Source organism: Hibiscus syriacus, unplaced genomic scaffold (assembly GCF_006381635.1).
Source record: "Hibiscus syriacus cultivar Baekdansim isolate YM2019G1 unplaced genomic scaffold, ASM638163v2 tig00003041_pilon, whole genome shotgun sequence".
Taxonomy (NCBI): Eukaryota; Viridiplantae; Streptophyta; class Magnoliopsida; order Malvales; family Malvaceae; genus Hibiscus; species Hibiscus syriacus.
The window spans coordinates 7,182,879-7,198,862 of NW_024061960.1; the positions used below are offsets into that span (position 1 = coordinate 7,182,879).

Consider the following 15,984-nt stretch of genomic DNA (forward strand, 5'->3'; position numbering starts at 1 on the left):
CATGAAAAAAATGCTTACTAGCTTGCCACCAATCAGTGGCAAGCTCAACCTTCGTGGGTGTCAGCCTCTGTAATGGAGTGTTGGCCTCCTAACAATATAAAAGCTCAAACAAAGTTAAATCTGTACTAGTAATAACTTGTTTATATATATGGTAGTATTTGTGATAACTTACATCATTTATTGTCGTATACCGTAGTAACTCTTCCCAAATCAACAGTCGCCATTTCCTCTTCCAGGAAATAGCTCTAGGAATATCATTTGAAGTTTTTAATGCATATGTCTGCATGTCAAAAGCCTCAAATATCCAAATCTACAAAAACAATATAATACACAAACATTAGTAATTGTTAAATAATTAATTATAATTTTGGAAACATTATATAGAAATTCTTACCTTAAAGGCCCAAATAAAGTCTGACAAAGTGTATTTGGAACCATCGTCATGCAAACTTTTGCGGTCATCAAAGGCAGACGACAACTTATTCCATGTAGCTTTCCATAGATACGAACCCCACGGAAGCAGGTTCCATGCAGTTAGGTCATCTACTAATAATATTATGTCCTTAGGAATAGGTTGTCTAGCCTCTCTGCCTAAAAAGGCGGCATGCAAAAGTACTAAAAGGCATACTCGGACAACATCGACGTCATCCATCCGAGTAAAACCATCTTTCTTATTCAATAATCTCGTCAAGTCGTCGACGTGTAAATTCGGCTTCTCCATTGACAGCTCAGGAAAAACCCGGGATAACCATGATGGGCGGGTAATATGACTAGTGTATCGACCTACATCATCGTGTCTGAAGCGTAGACCAGTGATTAAGCAAAACTCCTCACGCCCAAAACACGTATACGCCGGTGGAAAATGAAACCATATCTCTTCATTACCACATTTTATACTCTCGGGTAGATCGCTAGTCATGGTCTAAAGCCACAAATGGGTCAACATAGCATCTCCACCCGGATGTTGTACTTTCAGCCATGGTCCGAAGCAAGTATCCTCAAACAATGTTCTTTGTACAGGTGAAAGCTTCGACGCAATTATAGTGACTAGGCTTATTTTATTCCTTAAGGTCAATTGAGTCGAAAAAAAGTTCTACAAAAATAATAAACATACCAAGTTAGATTAAAAACTACACTGTAAAGATATACCAAAAACAATAATAAACATAAAGAGTAGTAGTAGTTTATTCTTCAAACTTAAATTTGCAACACTGTGAGTTTCGTATTTGTCTTTGTTTTTTGGTTGAAGTAATGCAATTCATTCAAGTTTCAATTTGCAGAAGAATAATAGTTTCTGAAAGTTAAAATCGCAACACGAAAATGACTATCGCAACGCGAATTTGACTATCGCAACGCGAAATGAAAATCGCAACACGAAAATCACTATCGCAACGCGAATTTGACTATCGTTGCGATTTTCATTTCGCGTTGCGATCCTCGGTTTCAAATAGTCATTGTCTAAAATTGAAACTTGAATGAATTGCATTACTTCAACCAAAAGACAAAACAAAGACAAATACTAACTTTACAGGGTTAAAGACTAAACAGTTTAGCAGTATTGGCAGTAATCGAATGAATTTAATAAGCAATCTACGTGAAATGGTTAATCTATTATTGAAATTACCAGTAAACTTATCATCAATTTCAATATGAAAAGCCTAATAATAATGCAAAAATTTCAAAATAAAAATAATTAAAAAAACTAACCATTGGTGGTTGATTTGGTTGATTTTCCATTTCTGATCGTGAATGATTGTGAGGGTGGCTCTGAGAGATGGAGATAGACGGATTTCGTCGGAGATGGGGACGAATGTCACCGTAGAGAGTGAGAATGGAGATGTGACTGAGTTGTAATTTAGGGTTTTAAGTTAAGAGTTGCGATTACGGGATGTATTAATATTCGTGTTTGGAATTTGAAAATAAAATACGCGTTGTGATACTAATGGCGCTTTGAAAATTGCATTGCGATTTTGTATTATCGCGTTGCGATAGTCAGAATCACGTTGCGATAGTCAAAATCGCGTTGCGAATCTGGAAACTAATTTGCGATACTGGAGATCGCGTTGTGATTTAGAGATCGCATTGCGATTTTGTTAGTCATTTTGGCAAATCGAAAAAAAGTTGGTCAAAATCGTATATTATAAGGAATTTTCGATCACTGATGTTATTTTCTCAAGTTAAAAATGTACAACTATTGCTTTGTTAATGGCGGTGTTAGGGCCGTGGCTAGGTTGTTGGAGGTCCTGTGCAAATTCTTGTAAAGAGGCCTTTAGATCTCGAACTTATTACATTGAGCAGACACATTTGTATTGTTTTTCCCAAAAATAATTTTGCTTGTTAATGAGATTCGAACTTAGGATCAACAAAGTCATGAGTCCAATGATCTAACCACTTCTCTATACCTATTTTTCTACTTCTTAATGGTAACAACTGATAGATATAATCTATTTCGGGATCCTCTTTTTTGAGGTTGTGCTCCGTCGCGGACTCTACGCCCCTCAGCCACACCCCTAGGCGGTGTAGCATGTAACCGAAGTAAATTGTTAAGGATTAGCAGGTGGTTTGTAAGTTGCTACTTGTAATATTTCTCCTGGATGATGAATACCCAATCTTTTTCTTCATATTTTGTCAAACCTACTGACTAAATCTTCCCCAGAAAGTTGATCTTCAGGATTCATCCAAAGAAATCTTCATGCAAGTTCCAAAAGCTTTCGTCTTGGTCCATACTCCATCAATTGAATGCTTTTCACATGTTATGCAGTCCATGTATCATTTCTGTCTATCCATCAAGCCGGATTCTTATAGTGTTTGCTCTTGGACGATCGCAAGAACTCGGCCTCCAATTTCTAGAACGAAGAAGAATTGTCCTCGAGTAATATATTTGGTGTATCATATTCCATTATTTTCCCTGGCAGTAGACAGCATATTTGTCGCAATCAGTTAATTTTGCCTTTGGCAATTAACTATGTTCAAAGTTTTCTTTATGCCTTGATAATATGCAGAAGGGAGAGCCTGTGGACTTATCTTTATCAAGAACCAGAACCAAATCATTTTCGATAGTGGTCGGTATCCGATGTGCCACGGTGATGACCGTACACCCGCTTGTCTCATTCCTTATTGTCTCCTGAATTACATTGTCTGTGACTGTATCAATGGAAGCTGTCCCTTCGTCCAACACTAAAATTCTCCTTTTCTTTAGGAGCACCCCTGCCAGTCAAACAATCTTCACTAGGCTTCATGATATTCCAATCGAGATCAAAGAGGCTAGTGCCAATATCAGACATGGATTTGCTGTAGCTTGTATGCTTTCAGCAGCTAGAAACCAATTTTTAAGTGAAAAACTTCGTCATACTGCTAGAGATCGATGCAAGCTGCTAGAAGAAAAACAAAAAACTGTACTGGATGCATCTCTAGTTTTACATCTATCAAATTTAAAAACTGCTAAAAAATTTGTTTATTGGTCCCTTTTTCATGGTTTATTGAAGTTGCTGCATCTTTTTCTTAGTTACCAGCAAAAAAGGTTTAGAGCAATAATCCCACAATGACAGTAGAGACGCCATGAGCTTTATAACAAGTATAAATAATTATAGTTCCAACTTATCAAATCATGCAGCTACACATTGAGCACAGAGCGAATTATTCTTTTGCCTTTTACTAAAGAATACCATGTGCTCACTGCAGAAAGTGGCATAAGCCTATTTTTGGAGGGCTCTTTCATTAGATAGGGTCCTAAAATTCAAGTTTAATGCTTTTGATTTACATGCCTTTGTTTTCCTACTAATGTCTGGTTGGAATGTGGATTCAGAGTGCTTGAAGGTTTACTTAATAGGAATATTAGGATCATTTCTGTTTGAATTAGTTACTATGGCAATTTCTACTTGAGTTCTGTTTTATTGAAAATATTAATTTTGTTTTTGGATTTGGGAATATGAACAGTGGACGTGGGTATTTTTTTTACTATTATTTGCTGATTACATGAAGTATCAGATCAAATCTTTCTTTTTGTCTTATTTATAAGGTGATTGGTGTGGTCATAAATAGAATAAATTAGACTGTCGGTGAGTAAATTTAACTCAGTCCATCCATCAGCAAGTGTAACATGTGATACGTCATAGGGCTCCAAAATCTGGAGGTCTCATACTGTAAAAAATATATTGATTTTGCTTCTAAGAGCGTTCTAATGATGACGCTTTTTAATAAAATGTTACGATTACATAATTGTTTTGTGACATTATCTTAGTTTCATCTCTGATATTTTCTTAGTTTCATCTATCCCACATAGGCAATACACAGCGCCGCGAGCTATAGAACCAGTATAAACAACTGCAACTCCAATCCGGCTAATCACGCAGCCATAGCGAACTATTCTTTTGACTTTTACTAAAGAATACTGTGTGCTCGCTGCAGAACGTGGCATACGCCTATTTTTGGAGGGCTCTTTCTCTGGGAAGGGTCCTAAAATTTGAGTAAATTGATTAATTATCGTTCTTTCCCTTAAATGAATATAATGTGAGAGCTTTCATTAAATAGGGCATGTATTTCCTGAGGCTTGTTAATGAAGATAACTGGGCCTTGTAAGTTAAAAATGTACAACTATTCCTTTGTTAATGGCGGTGGAGCATGTAACCGCTAGAAATTGTTAAGGATCAGCAGGTGGTTTGTAAGGTTCAAGTGTCAATGTTCCTCCAGGATGATGAATACTCAAGCTTTTTCTTCATATTTTCTCAAACCTACTGACTAAATCTTCCCCAGAAAGTTGATCTTCAGGATTCATCCAAAGAAATCTTCCATGCAAGTTCTAAAAGCTTTCATTTTGGTCCATACTCTCCATCAATTGAATGCTTTTCACATGTTAGGCAGTTCATATATCATATCTGTCCATCCATCAAGCCGGATTCTTATGGTGGTTGCTCTTGGATGATCTCAAGAACTCGGCCACCAACTTCGAGAATGAAGAAGAATTGTCCTCGAGTAATATATCCGGCGTATCGTATTCCACTATTTGTCCTGGAATTGAACGGCATATTTGTCACAATCAGTTAAAATTGCCTTCTGCAATTCTTATTAGCATTTAACTATGTTTCAGAATTTTCTTTATGCCTTGATGATATGCAGAAGGGAGACTGTGGACTTACCTTTATCAAGAACCAGAACCAAATCATTGTCGATAACGGTTGGTATTCGATGTGCCACGGTGAGGACCGTACACCCGCTTGTCTCATTCCTTATTGTCTCCTGAATTACATTGTCTGTGGCTGTATCAATGGAAGCTGTAGCCTCATCCAACACTAAAATTCTCCTTTTCTTTAGGAGCACCCTTGCCAGGCAAACAAGCTGCCTTTCTCCAACACTCCAATTCTCTCCGTCTTCAGCCACTGACAGTTCACCACATTTCAGTATCAATTACACTGGAAATTATACCAAGTAGAATATATATATATACACTGAAATTATTAAAATTTTAAACCTGGAGCGTCAAGAAGTCGATGATCCCGTCGCACCATGTCTACAAGACGGCATTTGTTGAGGACCTGTCATGAGCTTATTTCAGAAAAACTGGATAGTTTAATAGAAATAGTTTCAGGGAAACCAGATTTTTAACATTTACCTCCCAGATTTCATGATCTGTGTGTTGTTGCAATGGATCCAGATTGGTCCTTATGGTGCCTTGAAACAATGTTGGATCTTGTGGGATTATTCCCAATCTGGACCTCAAATCCTGCAGACCGATGGTCGAAATATCTACTCCATCGATCATAATCTGTCCTCCGCAGGGCTCTACCACCCTGAAGAGAGCCTGAATCAGAGTGGATTTCCCACTTCCTGTTCTGCCAACAACTCCGATTTTCTTTTCACCAGGGAAAGTGCAAGTTATACCCTTAAGAACCATAGGAAGTGTAGGCTTGTATTGCACCTGAAGGTTTTCGAGTTCGATTCTTCCTTGTGTTGGCCAGTCGGGCTTCGGTCTGCAATCCTCGATCACCAAGGGAGCTTCACTAGGTATGTTTGAGAATTGGAGAATTCTTTCGACTGATATCATTTTATTCTCAACGTTGCATAAGTTCCATATTACCCATGCCTGCAGTACGTTTAAGTTCAAGCCATATGTAGCTGCCAATCCTGCCATGCCTGATACCAGATCAACATGCTAGTTAGTTGCAAACTCGACATTATAGATTCGAACTGAAAAAACTTGGGATGAGAGCTTACTGGGGTCAATGGCAGACCGAGGCAAGCTCACCAGGATGATCAAAACTAAGAAGAAAACGAAGTTGAAAAGAAAATTGATTCGAACACACAGCCACTCCATTGTGCCAGAGTTATGGAAAGCTACACGAGAGTAATCATCGATTAAGTTCAGGTTTTTCTCCATGAACCTGTCTTCCTGGCTGAAACAACGGATTGTTGCTGCCCCTGCTATAGATTCCGAGAAATGATGCAAAATAGGAGCCTTTCGAATCCCAACCATCCTGGCTAGCTCCCTAGCAGTCGTAATATAATAGGTCTGTAGATAATTTAGCTAGTTTAGAATTTGTAACATCAAGAAGAAATAAAATAAAAGGAACATTCTACATGTAGATGCAAGTTACACTTGTCATTGTACTTGCCTGATACCAGAAGGATATACCGAGGACAACAAGGAAAAGAACAAAGATCTGCCAAGCAACATGGGACATAAGGATGATGATACTGAACAGCTGAATCAAAGCAAATGCCAGCCCGGCTACCCTGTAAGGAATGTCTGTGTCTAATGTGCTTTGATCCGTAGAAGACTGTAACAACAAGAAAAAGTAGACAAGTTCGATTTCCAAAAAGAATTAGGCAATATTATGGATTCCTAAAGCAGTTGAACTTTGTAGACTAACCCTGCTGAGGATTCGACTAGATGGAGTGGAGTCAAAGAATGAAATCGGTGCCCGGAAAACAGATGTTATCATTCCAAGGAAAAGACGTTGAGCGGTCTCAACGGCGATAGTTGCCAGCAAAACTGCCCTTCCTAGTATAAAAATGGAGCTTCCACCAGACAGCAAAACAAATATGCCTATTAACTGTTGTCTTGATACAATGTGAATGTCATCAGTTGCCCAAGCAATCCAGTAATTGCTTCCCATCTGCAGCCCCTGGAAGAGAACTTGACAAAGAAGGATGACTGGCACAAGAGCTCCCTTATAAGCAGCAGTAACAAAGGTTGAGTAAACACTCCATTTGACCCGACCGGTTTCGGTTTCTTCTTCTTGACTCCTTTCAAGAAGCTTGTCATAGCAATTGGGTTCTTCATGTTTTTCTTCTATGACTTCGGTTCGAGTTATTTGGAACTGCCCGGCAACGTCTTCTCGGGGTTGGTTCACTTGATCTAGTGATTTCCTGTGAGCATTCATCTGCCTCACAAGTTCACCATCAGAATCAGCTATCAACTCCTCATATTTTCCAGACTGAACAATGAGGCCATCTTTCATCACCTACAAGAAGAAGCATAGAGGGCAGAATGAGAGACTACAACTGGAAGCTCATAGTATTTTATGTATGCTATTACAAGATTTTTTACCAGAACAATGTCTGCAGCATCTAAAAATTCCAGTTGGTGTGTAGCATAAATGACAGTCTTATGAGACAGCAATCCTTTGAGACATTTCTGCAAAAGAATGATCATATATGAAGCAACTTCATCTTAGAATATGAACACATGAGAATGCAACTAGAGTAACGAATGGAAACCGAAAAAGAGTTTCATTTTTTAACCTTGAACAAATGTGTTCCTGTATGAGCATCAACTGCACTAAAAGGATCATCTAGGATATAAATATCAGAATCACTGTAAACAGCCCTTGCTAATTGAACCCTCTGCTTCTGGCCTCCACTCAAATTGATCCCTCTCTCTCCCACGACGCTCATATCTCTATCATCCCACGTCTCGATATCTTGGTTCAACGCACATGCTTCGAGAACATCTTCATAGAAAGTTTTCTTCAAGTCCTTCCCAAATAGTATATTCTCTCTGATACTGCCTGTTTGAATCCAAGACCTCTGAGGAACATAAGCCTTTTTCCCATCAACCTTAATGGGTGCACCCGAAATCCTTGGGATCTCACCTAGTATGCTGCAAAGTAAGCTTGATTTACCGGAGCCAACAGAGCCACATACAGCTATCTTGTTACCTTCAATTATGTTCAACATGTTGGTGATTTTGATGGTTGGTTTCTTTATCTCTTGGCCACCTGTTTCCCAAGCATATTCTCCTGTCTCGATTTCGATAGCAACATTAGATGCTCTTGCACTATGTGTAGATATGACCTTCCTTTGTTCTTCTTCTCCAAGGAACTCTTGTATTCGATCAAATGAGACTTTTGTCTGAGCAATCATGGAAATGAGTTCTGGAAGGTTGTATATAGGTTCTTGTAGGATCCTAAAAGTTGCTATGGCTGAAAGTACGGTCCCGGATGTTAATGGTGCTTTTACCAGAACACAGACACCAAATGTGACGACGGACACTAAAGTCGGTGAAGCCCAAAATAAGAAGGCAATAGCTGAGCATGTATATAGATACTTCTTAAGCCAACTTCTCTCTGTTTCTCTAAGTTGAAGAAGCTTCTTCAAAAAAGTGGGTTCCCATGAGTGTAATTTCAGGACTCTCATGCTTTTTAGAGTCTCCGAAGTTGCTTTCGTTCTCGAATCCTTGGCTTCCATGATCTTGGAGTGAAGCCTCTCTTGCCTACCGGCTAACGGAGTGTTACTCACCATCACCAAAATCGTAGCAAAGACGGCTGCAAAGGCCGGAGCCGCACCCATATTCCTATATAGTATAACCAAGGCCAGAAAGACTTGGATCGGTAGCAGCCACACTCCATGAATGTACCAGCAAAAGTCTCCTATTCTCTCAGCATCCACATTGATGAGGTTTATGATTTTACCATTGCTGGGACCAACAAACTTAGTTGAAATCGATTTTTTGTAAATCAATACCGTTAGAGCCGCACGAACCCTTATTCCAATTCTATGAGCACCGAAGTACCACAGCCGTTGTGTTAGCGATTCTGCAGTCTTCGAAAAGAAGAAGATAAATGCAAGAAACAGCCCATACTGGTAGCTTGAACCATCATATTTCTCAGTTAAGAAATTCACAAAGCTAGTGATAAGGAAAGGTCCAATATAGGAGGCAACTGTGTTGAGTCCTACAAAATGTAAAAAACATAAGCATTATAAAGACGCTGCATACAGAATCCGAAAACAAATTCGACGAATTGAGAAGAAAAATACCTGCAAAAACTGCATTCACAACCAGGGATTTCCATATGGTACGAGCTACTGCTTTTGGCAATATATAAGATTCTGCTTTATGTTTTCGAAGCGAATCTTCGAGCGACGACGATGCGTTATCCGCGGTTTCCGATTCCGGAACCGAAGGAATATGGTGCAGCTCAAGTTTTTCAATCCGACCCCTCTCGAAAAGGGGGTTTAGCCATCGAAAAGTGAGTTGACTCCATATGCTAGCAGTAACAAAAGTAGCAGCAGCAGTATCTTTCAAGGAAATTTCATCCTCTTTATCGAGCAACCGACGTCGAAGATCACCGTTTTCACCAACAGCAAAAGATAGTAGGCAGCAGAAAAGCAACATCATCAACAAAGGCAAAGAAGCAACATCAACAATGTCGGCTTCCGGAAAATGATGAGGCAGTTCCATGGATTTGAAGCGATGCATAATGTAAACCGATACCGAAAACGTCACAAGGATGCCGGAAAACGCCCACCAAAGTACCAAAACTAAAGGCCACCCTTTTTGCTCCATGAAAGTTCTGTTCTTTGAACATAACGAAACTGAACTTGCTAGAAACCAAGTGATGGATGAACATACATGTTTTGTAGACACAAAACCACGATTCCAATAAACATAAAAACCAAAACCCAAGTTCAAAATAAAGATGATAACATTAGATAGCACAATTATAACCCCAAAAACCCTTGCTTTTATCCCTACTCTGTGTTTAAAATCTGGGATAACATCACTATGACTACGACCACCATTACGAAATCTCAAAATATGTATGGCAATCCATGTTAGTAAAGCCAAAACAAATGGTACGTTCACAAGTTCTAAAAACACCTCCATGAAAGCTGGATTAGAATCCTATTATCCCCTCCCTCCAATCAAAAACCAGACATTTAGAAAGGGTATGCCTGCAAAACAACAATGGCTCTTTGCAAAAGAAAAAAAAAAGATCAAAATCCCAACTCAAATAACAAGATATCGGTCACACTCACGTTCATGACAAAAAGACAACTGTGGCGGTGTGAGTTTAAAAGGAAGCCAAAAGTTGCAAAAAGATTATGAGGAAAAGCTGTTTGAATGTGTATGAAGAAAGCATGTGGCGCTTTGCTAGGGTGCTGACGAGGGAATGAGACGAAGGTTCAGCGTTTTACACATTATCGGATAGCTCCGACAGCACTTTCATTAAAGCCAAAAATATGAATATAGTCTCTGTGCATCTCTTCCTTCTCTCGTAGTTCAAACCCTAAACACAAATCTTTGTTTTTTCAACTTTGGGTCGTGAAATTCGGTGGCCTCTTCAAGCTATTTTATAGGGTTCATTCGGGGCCAGAATCTTTGAAAATATGGTAAGTTTCGGCAAACATTCTAATGTCAAATCCAAAGGATTTAAATAATGTCGACATTGTAATGACATTCCTAATTGATTTCTACTTGTGGGAGTGGTCACATGTGGGCTTCATCGTTAGATCGAGTCGGGTTAAAAAATTCGAGTTATTTAATTTGATGAGTTCTATTTTATAACTCGAAGTTGATATGAAATTTTTTCATGTCGAGTCGAGTCGAATTTTTGAGTTTTTGTTTAAATTTAGTTATAAATATTTCTAATATTATGATATTTGATTCCAATTTAAATTATTATTATAAGCATATACAATACATATTTTTTTCATATGTGATATACATATATCATAGAAAGTCGAATGACTTGACTCAAACTTGAAAATGAATCCACAAATTACAAAAAATTTCGAGTTATTCGTTACTATTCGAGTTATTCGATTTGTATTTTACAACTCGATTTGAACTTTAAATTTTTTTCAAGTCAAGTTTATAAAACTACTACTCGAAGTCAATTTGAGTTGAGTTGAAAAAATCGATTTTTAAATTGAGCCGAGTTTTATTCACCCTAATCGTGGTGAAGAATTACAAAATTGGACAGGTGACATAAACTTACAATGTTTTAGGTAGTTAAAAAGAGTATTTTACAACTCAATTTGAACTTTAAATTTTTTCAAGTCAAGTTTATGAAACTACTACTCTAAGTCAATTTGAGTTGAATTAAAAAAATTTATTTTTTAAATTAAGTCGAGTTTTATTCACCCTAATCGTGTGAAGAAATACAAAATTGGACATGTGACATAAATTTAGAGTGTTTTAGGTAGTTAAAAAGAGTAATTCAAACTCTAAATATAAGTAGTGATACAAATATAGAAAAATAACAAATGATAAAGGAATTATGTTATACTCTTTTTATATTAAATCATTAAATACTCTTTTCTTCTTTAAAATTTTATATCAAATCATTTATACTCTTTTTATATTTTAATTAATGATAAGATTTGTTAGTAATTGAAATAATTGCATGTATTTTATTTTTTTAATTATAAAATAAATGTTTATATTACATTTTTATTTTAAGAGTTAATTTTTTTTTATCAAAATAGGTGTTTATTGTTTCATTTTGTAATTATTTTAAGGTTGATCTATTTACCTATGTTGAAAAATCTGTTACTTAATGATTGACACGTGACTTTTAATCTTTCTTTCTTCTTCAAGATTCTTTTTTTAATTTTTTATTTCTTTTTTCTCCGAAATTTACCCATAACCAAACAGAAAAGAAAGCATTTTGAGAAATTAAAAAATACTCAAGTCACAAACACTTTAGATTAAAAAAATCATTTATTCAAAAAATAAATTTAAATCTCTAACTTTCAAAAATTATTTTAATTTTATTTATTTCTATATAAAAAATCTTAAAATAAAAAATAAATTACAAAACTAAAGTATTTAACAATAGCATATAATATTTTTTAACGAACTTAATAAGTCGACTTAAAAATAATCGCATAATAAAACATAAGACATTTATTTATAAAAAAGAATAAACATCTAGAACCAAAAAATAATTTAAACACCTATTTTTTTAAGAATTGATATAACTTTTTAACTTTAAATTAATGTAAAATTAACGGATTAAACTTCTCCGAGTAATAAATTATATGTACATATTTAATTAATTTATTTTAAATAATAATATTTTTATTTTACGAATGAATCTTAAAAAGATTCAACTTTATATTAAATTTTGTTTAAAGTATTCAACTGAATTTTGGTAATAAAACTAATTTAATTTTTAATATATAAAAATCGCACGATGAAACGTCTCACCCCTGATAAATCTGTGTTTTAAAATCCTTTTATATTATAAATAAGTACTTAAAGTATATATTTTCATCTAAATATTTAAAATATTTTTTTAAAATAAATATCTAAAATTATCTTTTAGTCAAAATAAGTATTTAAAATATTTTTAATCAAAATAAATACTTAAAATATTAATTTTTTTCATCTAAATTTTAAAGAAATTGACATATAATATTAATTAAAGAATACTTAGGTAATTATGTGTTATACAATTATTTTAAAGTCTAATTAAACTGACATGCCAAGCTCAACCCAATATGCGCCACCATATCTGACCTACTTATTTATGTGCAGCCTCTGCTTGACTGATGACTTTTAAAAAGGAATCTTTCCTCGGGCAACTCCAATAAAAGATTCTATTATAAATTATTTTAGGTAAACTACATTTGTGGCTGCTAAAGTTTCAGTGAAATTTTATTTTTGATCTGTACAGTTTCATAAATTATATTTTGATCATTATAGTTATTGATAAAACAAAAAATGACAACTTTTATTACGACACATTAATAAAATGAGTTAACCTTCAATTTGAATCCTAAAATATAGTTAAAATTTGAAGGTTCATATTAATTTTGGTATGAGGGAAAATGTTTTCCTTTGAAGATTCATATTAATTTGCAATTAAAAAATTGATGAATTTTTACTCCAATAGTATGGTATGGTGGTTGAGTTATGAGAGTTGGTGACATTGATGATAAATTAGTTGATGAAGATGAAAATTTAAAAAAAAATTGTTAATGATTAAATTAATGTTTAGTTATTATTTAATAATCAAATTGGATATTACTTTATTTATTAACGTGTAATATCATAAATCTAATGAGATTCAACAGAAAAGTGACTATTTTATAATTTATCGACAATATTAGTGATCAAAATATAAATTTTGAAACTTTAATGACTAAAATAAAAATACCAAAACTTTAATGATCAGTTCAATTTACCCATTACTTTAGAAAACAACATCTAACCATATATTTATTTTAATAAATTAGGTATAAATCAGTTTCCAAGACAATTTCCTAACATTTTATAGCGAATTAATTAATAAGAAAAATATGAAGAAATTTGAATCACATGTGTATATCTTTTACATTGGAATCTCTTTTTATTTAAATAGAAAAAAAAAAGAATAAAGATGGTTGAAAAGATTAAGGCAGGAAAAGTACAAATGGCAGCTATACATATGACTAATGTATCTTTCATTAATGTTATTAAATAAAACTATTCACGTCATCCATTGTCGTCATTCATAGTCCTTTTTGGATAATATTAGGTTAAAAGTTCATGGTTTAGAGGTACGGAAGAATATATTTTAACGGTAATAAATTTATAAATATTTTTTTTAAAATTAATATATATATTAATATTATGAATTTTTACATAAGATTGACACAAATAAAATTTTAAGGTGAGTATAATCAATAAAATAGATGATTAATAAAAAATCAAATTTTAAGATAAACTCATATTCACTCTAAGATAAAAGTAATCCACCACTGGATTCAAATATTATTTTTACTTTAGCATAAATTATTCACTAATCATTGATAGTCATTGAAATGTTTGACATATTTGTAACTTATACAAATTTAAAAAACTAACAACAATTAGGGTAAATTCTTATTTAGTACTCTACATATTCATGTAATTTTGTTTTGACCATCTAACTATTTCTTTTTTTAAAAAACTACATTTAACGGTACATTTTGTTTCTGTTTTGAAAAAAAAAACAAATGCTCACATGATTATGGACGAGTACATGATTTTATGTTAGGAGACGAACTTCTAAAATTTTAGGAGAATGTGAACATATAAAATTTTAGGGAGGACAAAAATAAATTATCAATAAAATATATAAATAAAATATCTAAAATATATGCTAATTTAATCTTTTTAAGGTAGACAATTACTTTCACTCATTCCCCTTCTATCCATCTCCCCTTTGATCCATCTTTGCGAATGATTTTGAAAACTCTTAATCTAAAGGAAATGGGATTCTCAAACTTCTATTTAACATGATAAGATAACTCTAAATCAACGACAAGGAAAAATCCATTTATAGTTTATATGCAAAAATAAACTATATGAATATACAATTCGAAGAAAACGACAAAATCGATCATTAATTTACATTTAACCCTTTATAAAAAAACAGCTATAAATGAGACTAACCAGATTAAGAAATTGATTAAATTTCTTTATCACATCATCATTTACATATAAATAATCATATTTATATTGTTAAATACTATTTCAAAACTGTTAACTGATATATTAATATTATGACAATCAATATTATTTTTCATTAGTCAAAGTGAAATAGTAATATGATTTCAGAATCAGAATAATATTGATAATTTTTTATGGATAGATAATTTTAACGATTTAAATTAAATACATGAAAAAATATATCTCTTATGCTAATAATTTAATACTGTTTTATTTTTTATTTTTTATTTTTTAATGTATTTATATATATATATAATTTCGCATTAAATTATTTTAGAATTGTCAATTGTGAAATCCGTGGAAAAGATTCTGTTTATAGATGATAAGACTAACTATCATGCCATGCTTTTCTTAGTATTTACTTTCCACGGAATTATAATAATAAATTAATTTTTATTAGAAAAATTATGCCACCTATTGACATTAGAAGACCTAAAAGATTCTTTTAATATATCATCTGGGGTCCAATGAAATTCCTGTATACAGAGAGAAAATCCTATTAAGTATAGATAACTTAAATTTGAGAAATTTTATTTATAATTATATATGAATTTATCCAAATATTAAACCGACAATAGATATCATATTTAGAAATGTTAAAAAAGTATGCCCTTGAGCAATTTAATACCAAATATTTATTTTCTTAAAAGTATAATTATAAATATAGTTTTTATTTTATATAAAATTATTTTATAATTTCCAGTTGTAGATAACATCTTGACCAAGACAAACTACAATGTTATACTTTTATTGGTGTATAACTTTATATACTATTAACACATCGAATATAATTATTTTTACATGTGCATATATAGGATCCTACCAAGTAAGAGATAAGAAGAAACGTGGACAAATTGGAAACACTGTGTGTGCTGTAGAACATTTTAGCTTTTATTTCTCTCTTTTTGTTTTTGTCCTTTTACATTTTAAGATTTTTTTTCACCTTTTGAAGCATGGAGGAGATACATCTCCCTTCTCTAATCATATATCATTTTCTTTTGACACTACAATAAAATGGGTTGATAGCGATATTTTTAGTGACGTTTTTTTGAATAAACGTTGATAACTTTATTATTATCGCAACATTTTTAGAAAAAATACTGTTATGGATTCGCAGTTTAGTGATGTTTTTATAGAAACGTCGCTAAAGACTCGTATTTTAATGGTATTTTTATAGAAATACCGTAATAAGATACATATATAATGGCGTTTTTGAAAAAACGCCGTAAGAAATTCATATTGTAATAACATTTTTTAAATAAATATTGTAATTTATCAGTACA

General features: G+C 33.4%; 1 protein-coding gene and 2 non-coding genes across 4 annotated transcripts; 2 read left to right on the plus strand and 1 right to left on the minus strand.

Annotated features, from left to right (window-relative positions):
* Positions 1-2,513: 2,513 nt before the first annotated feature.
* LOC120170643 (putative ABC transporter C family member 15) lies at positions 2,514-10,529 on the minus strand. Of its 2 annotated transcripts, XR_005520803.1 has the most exons (11): positions 9,256-10,529; positions 7,741-9,170; positions 7,547-7,633; positions 6,867-7,460; positions 6,609-6,773; positions 6,211-6,505; positions 5,609-6,129; positions 5,468-5,531; positions 5,136-5,375; positions 2,751-2,908; positions 2,514-2,610 (listed from the first exon to the last, which is right to left on the minus strand). XR_005520803.1 is itself a non-coding variant. In XM_039178569.1 (10 exons), exons 1-10 carry the CDS (start codon positions 10,103-10,105, stop codon positions 4,886-4,888), a joined length of 4,368 nt encoding a protein of 1,455 aa, XP_039034500.1. In that variant the 5' UTR covers positions 10,106-10,529; the 3' UTR covers positions 4,264-4,885. The 2 variants fall into 2 exon arrangements, 1 of the variants encoding a protein (XP_039034500.1); XM_039178569.1 differs by lacking the exons at positions 2,514-2,610; positions 2,751-2,908 and adding an exon at positions 4,264-5,007.
* LOC120174278 lies at positions 3,612-3,728 on the plus strand. Its single transcript, XR_005521158.1, has one exon. It is a non-coding gene; the product is annotated as a U5 spliceosomal RNA (small nuclear RNA).
* On the plus strand, positions 4,343-4,454 carry LOC120174181. Its single transcript, XR_005521142.1, has one exon. It is a non-coding gene; the product is annotated as a U5 spliceosomal RNA (small nuclear RNA).
* Positions 10,530-15,984: the final 5,455 nt, after the last annotated feature.

Excerpts from the sequence above, each read along its gene's own strand:
- LOC120170643 (XM_039178569.1), bottom strand. The coding sequence starts at position 10,105 with ATGGAGGTGTTTTTAGAACTTGTGAACGTACCATTTGTTTTGGCTTTA. Across the intron at positions 7,461-7,546 it reads ATGCTGCAGACATTGTTCTG|GTGATGAAAGATGGCCTCAT; the intron begins GTAAAAAATCTT and ends TTCTTCTTGTAG. Across the intron at positions 6,130-6,210 it reads TCGGTCTGCCATTGACCCCA|GCATGGCAGGATTGGCAGCT; the intron begins GTAAGCTCTCAT and ends ATCTGGTATCAG.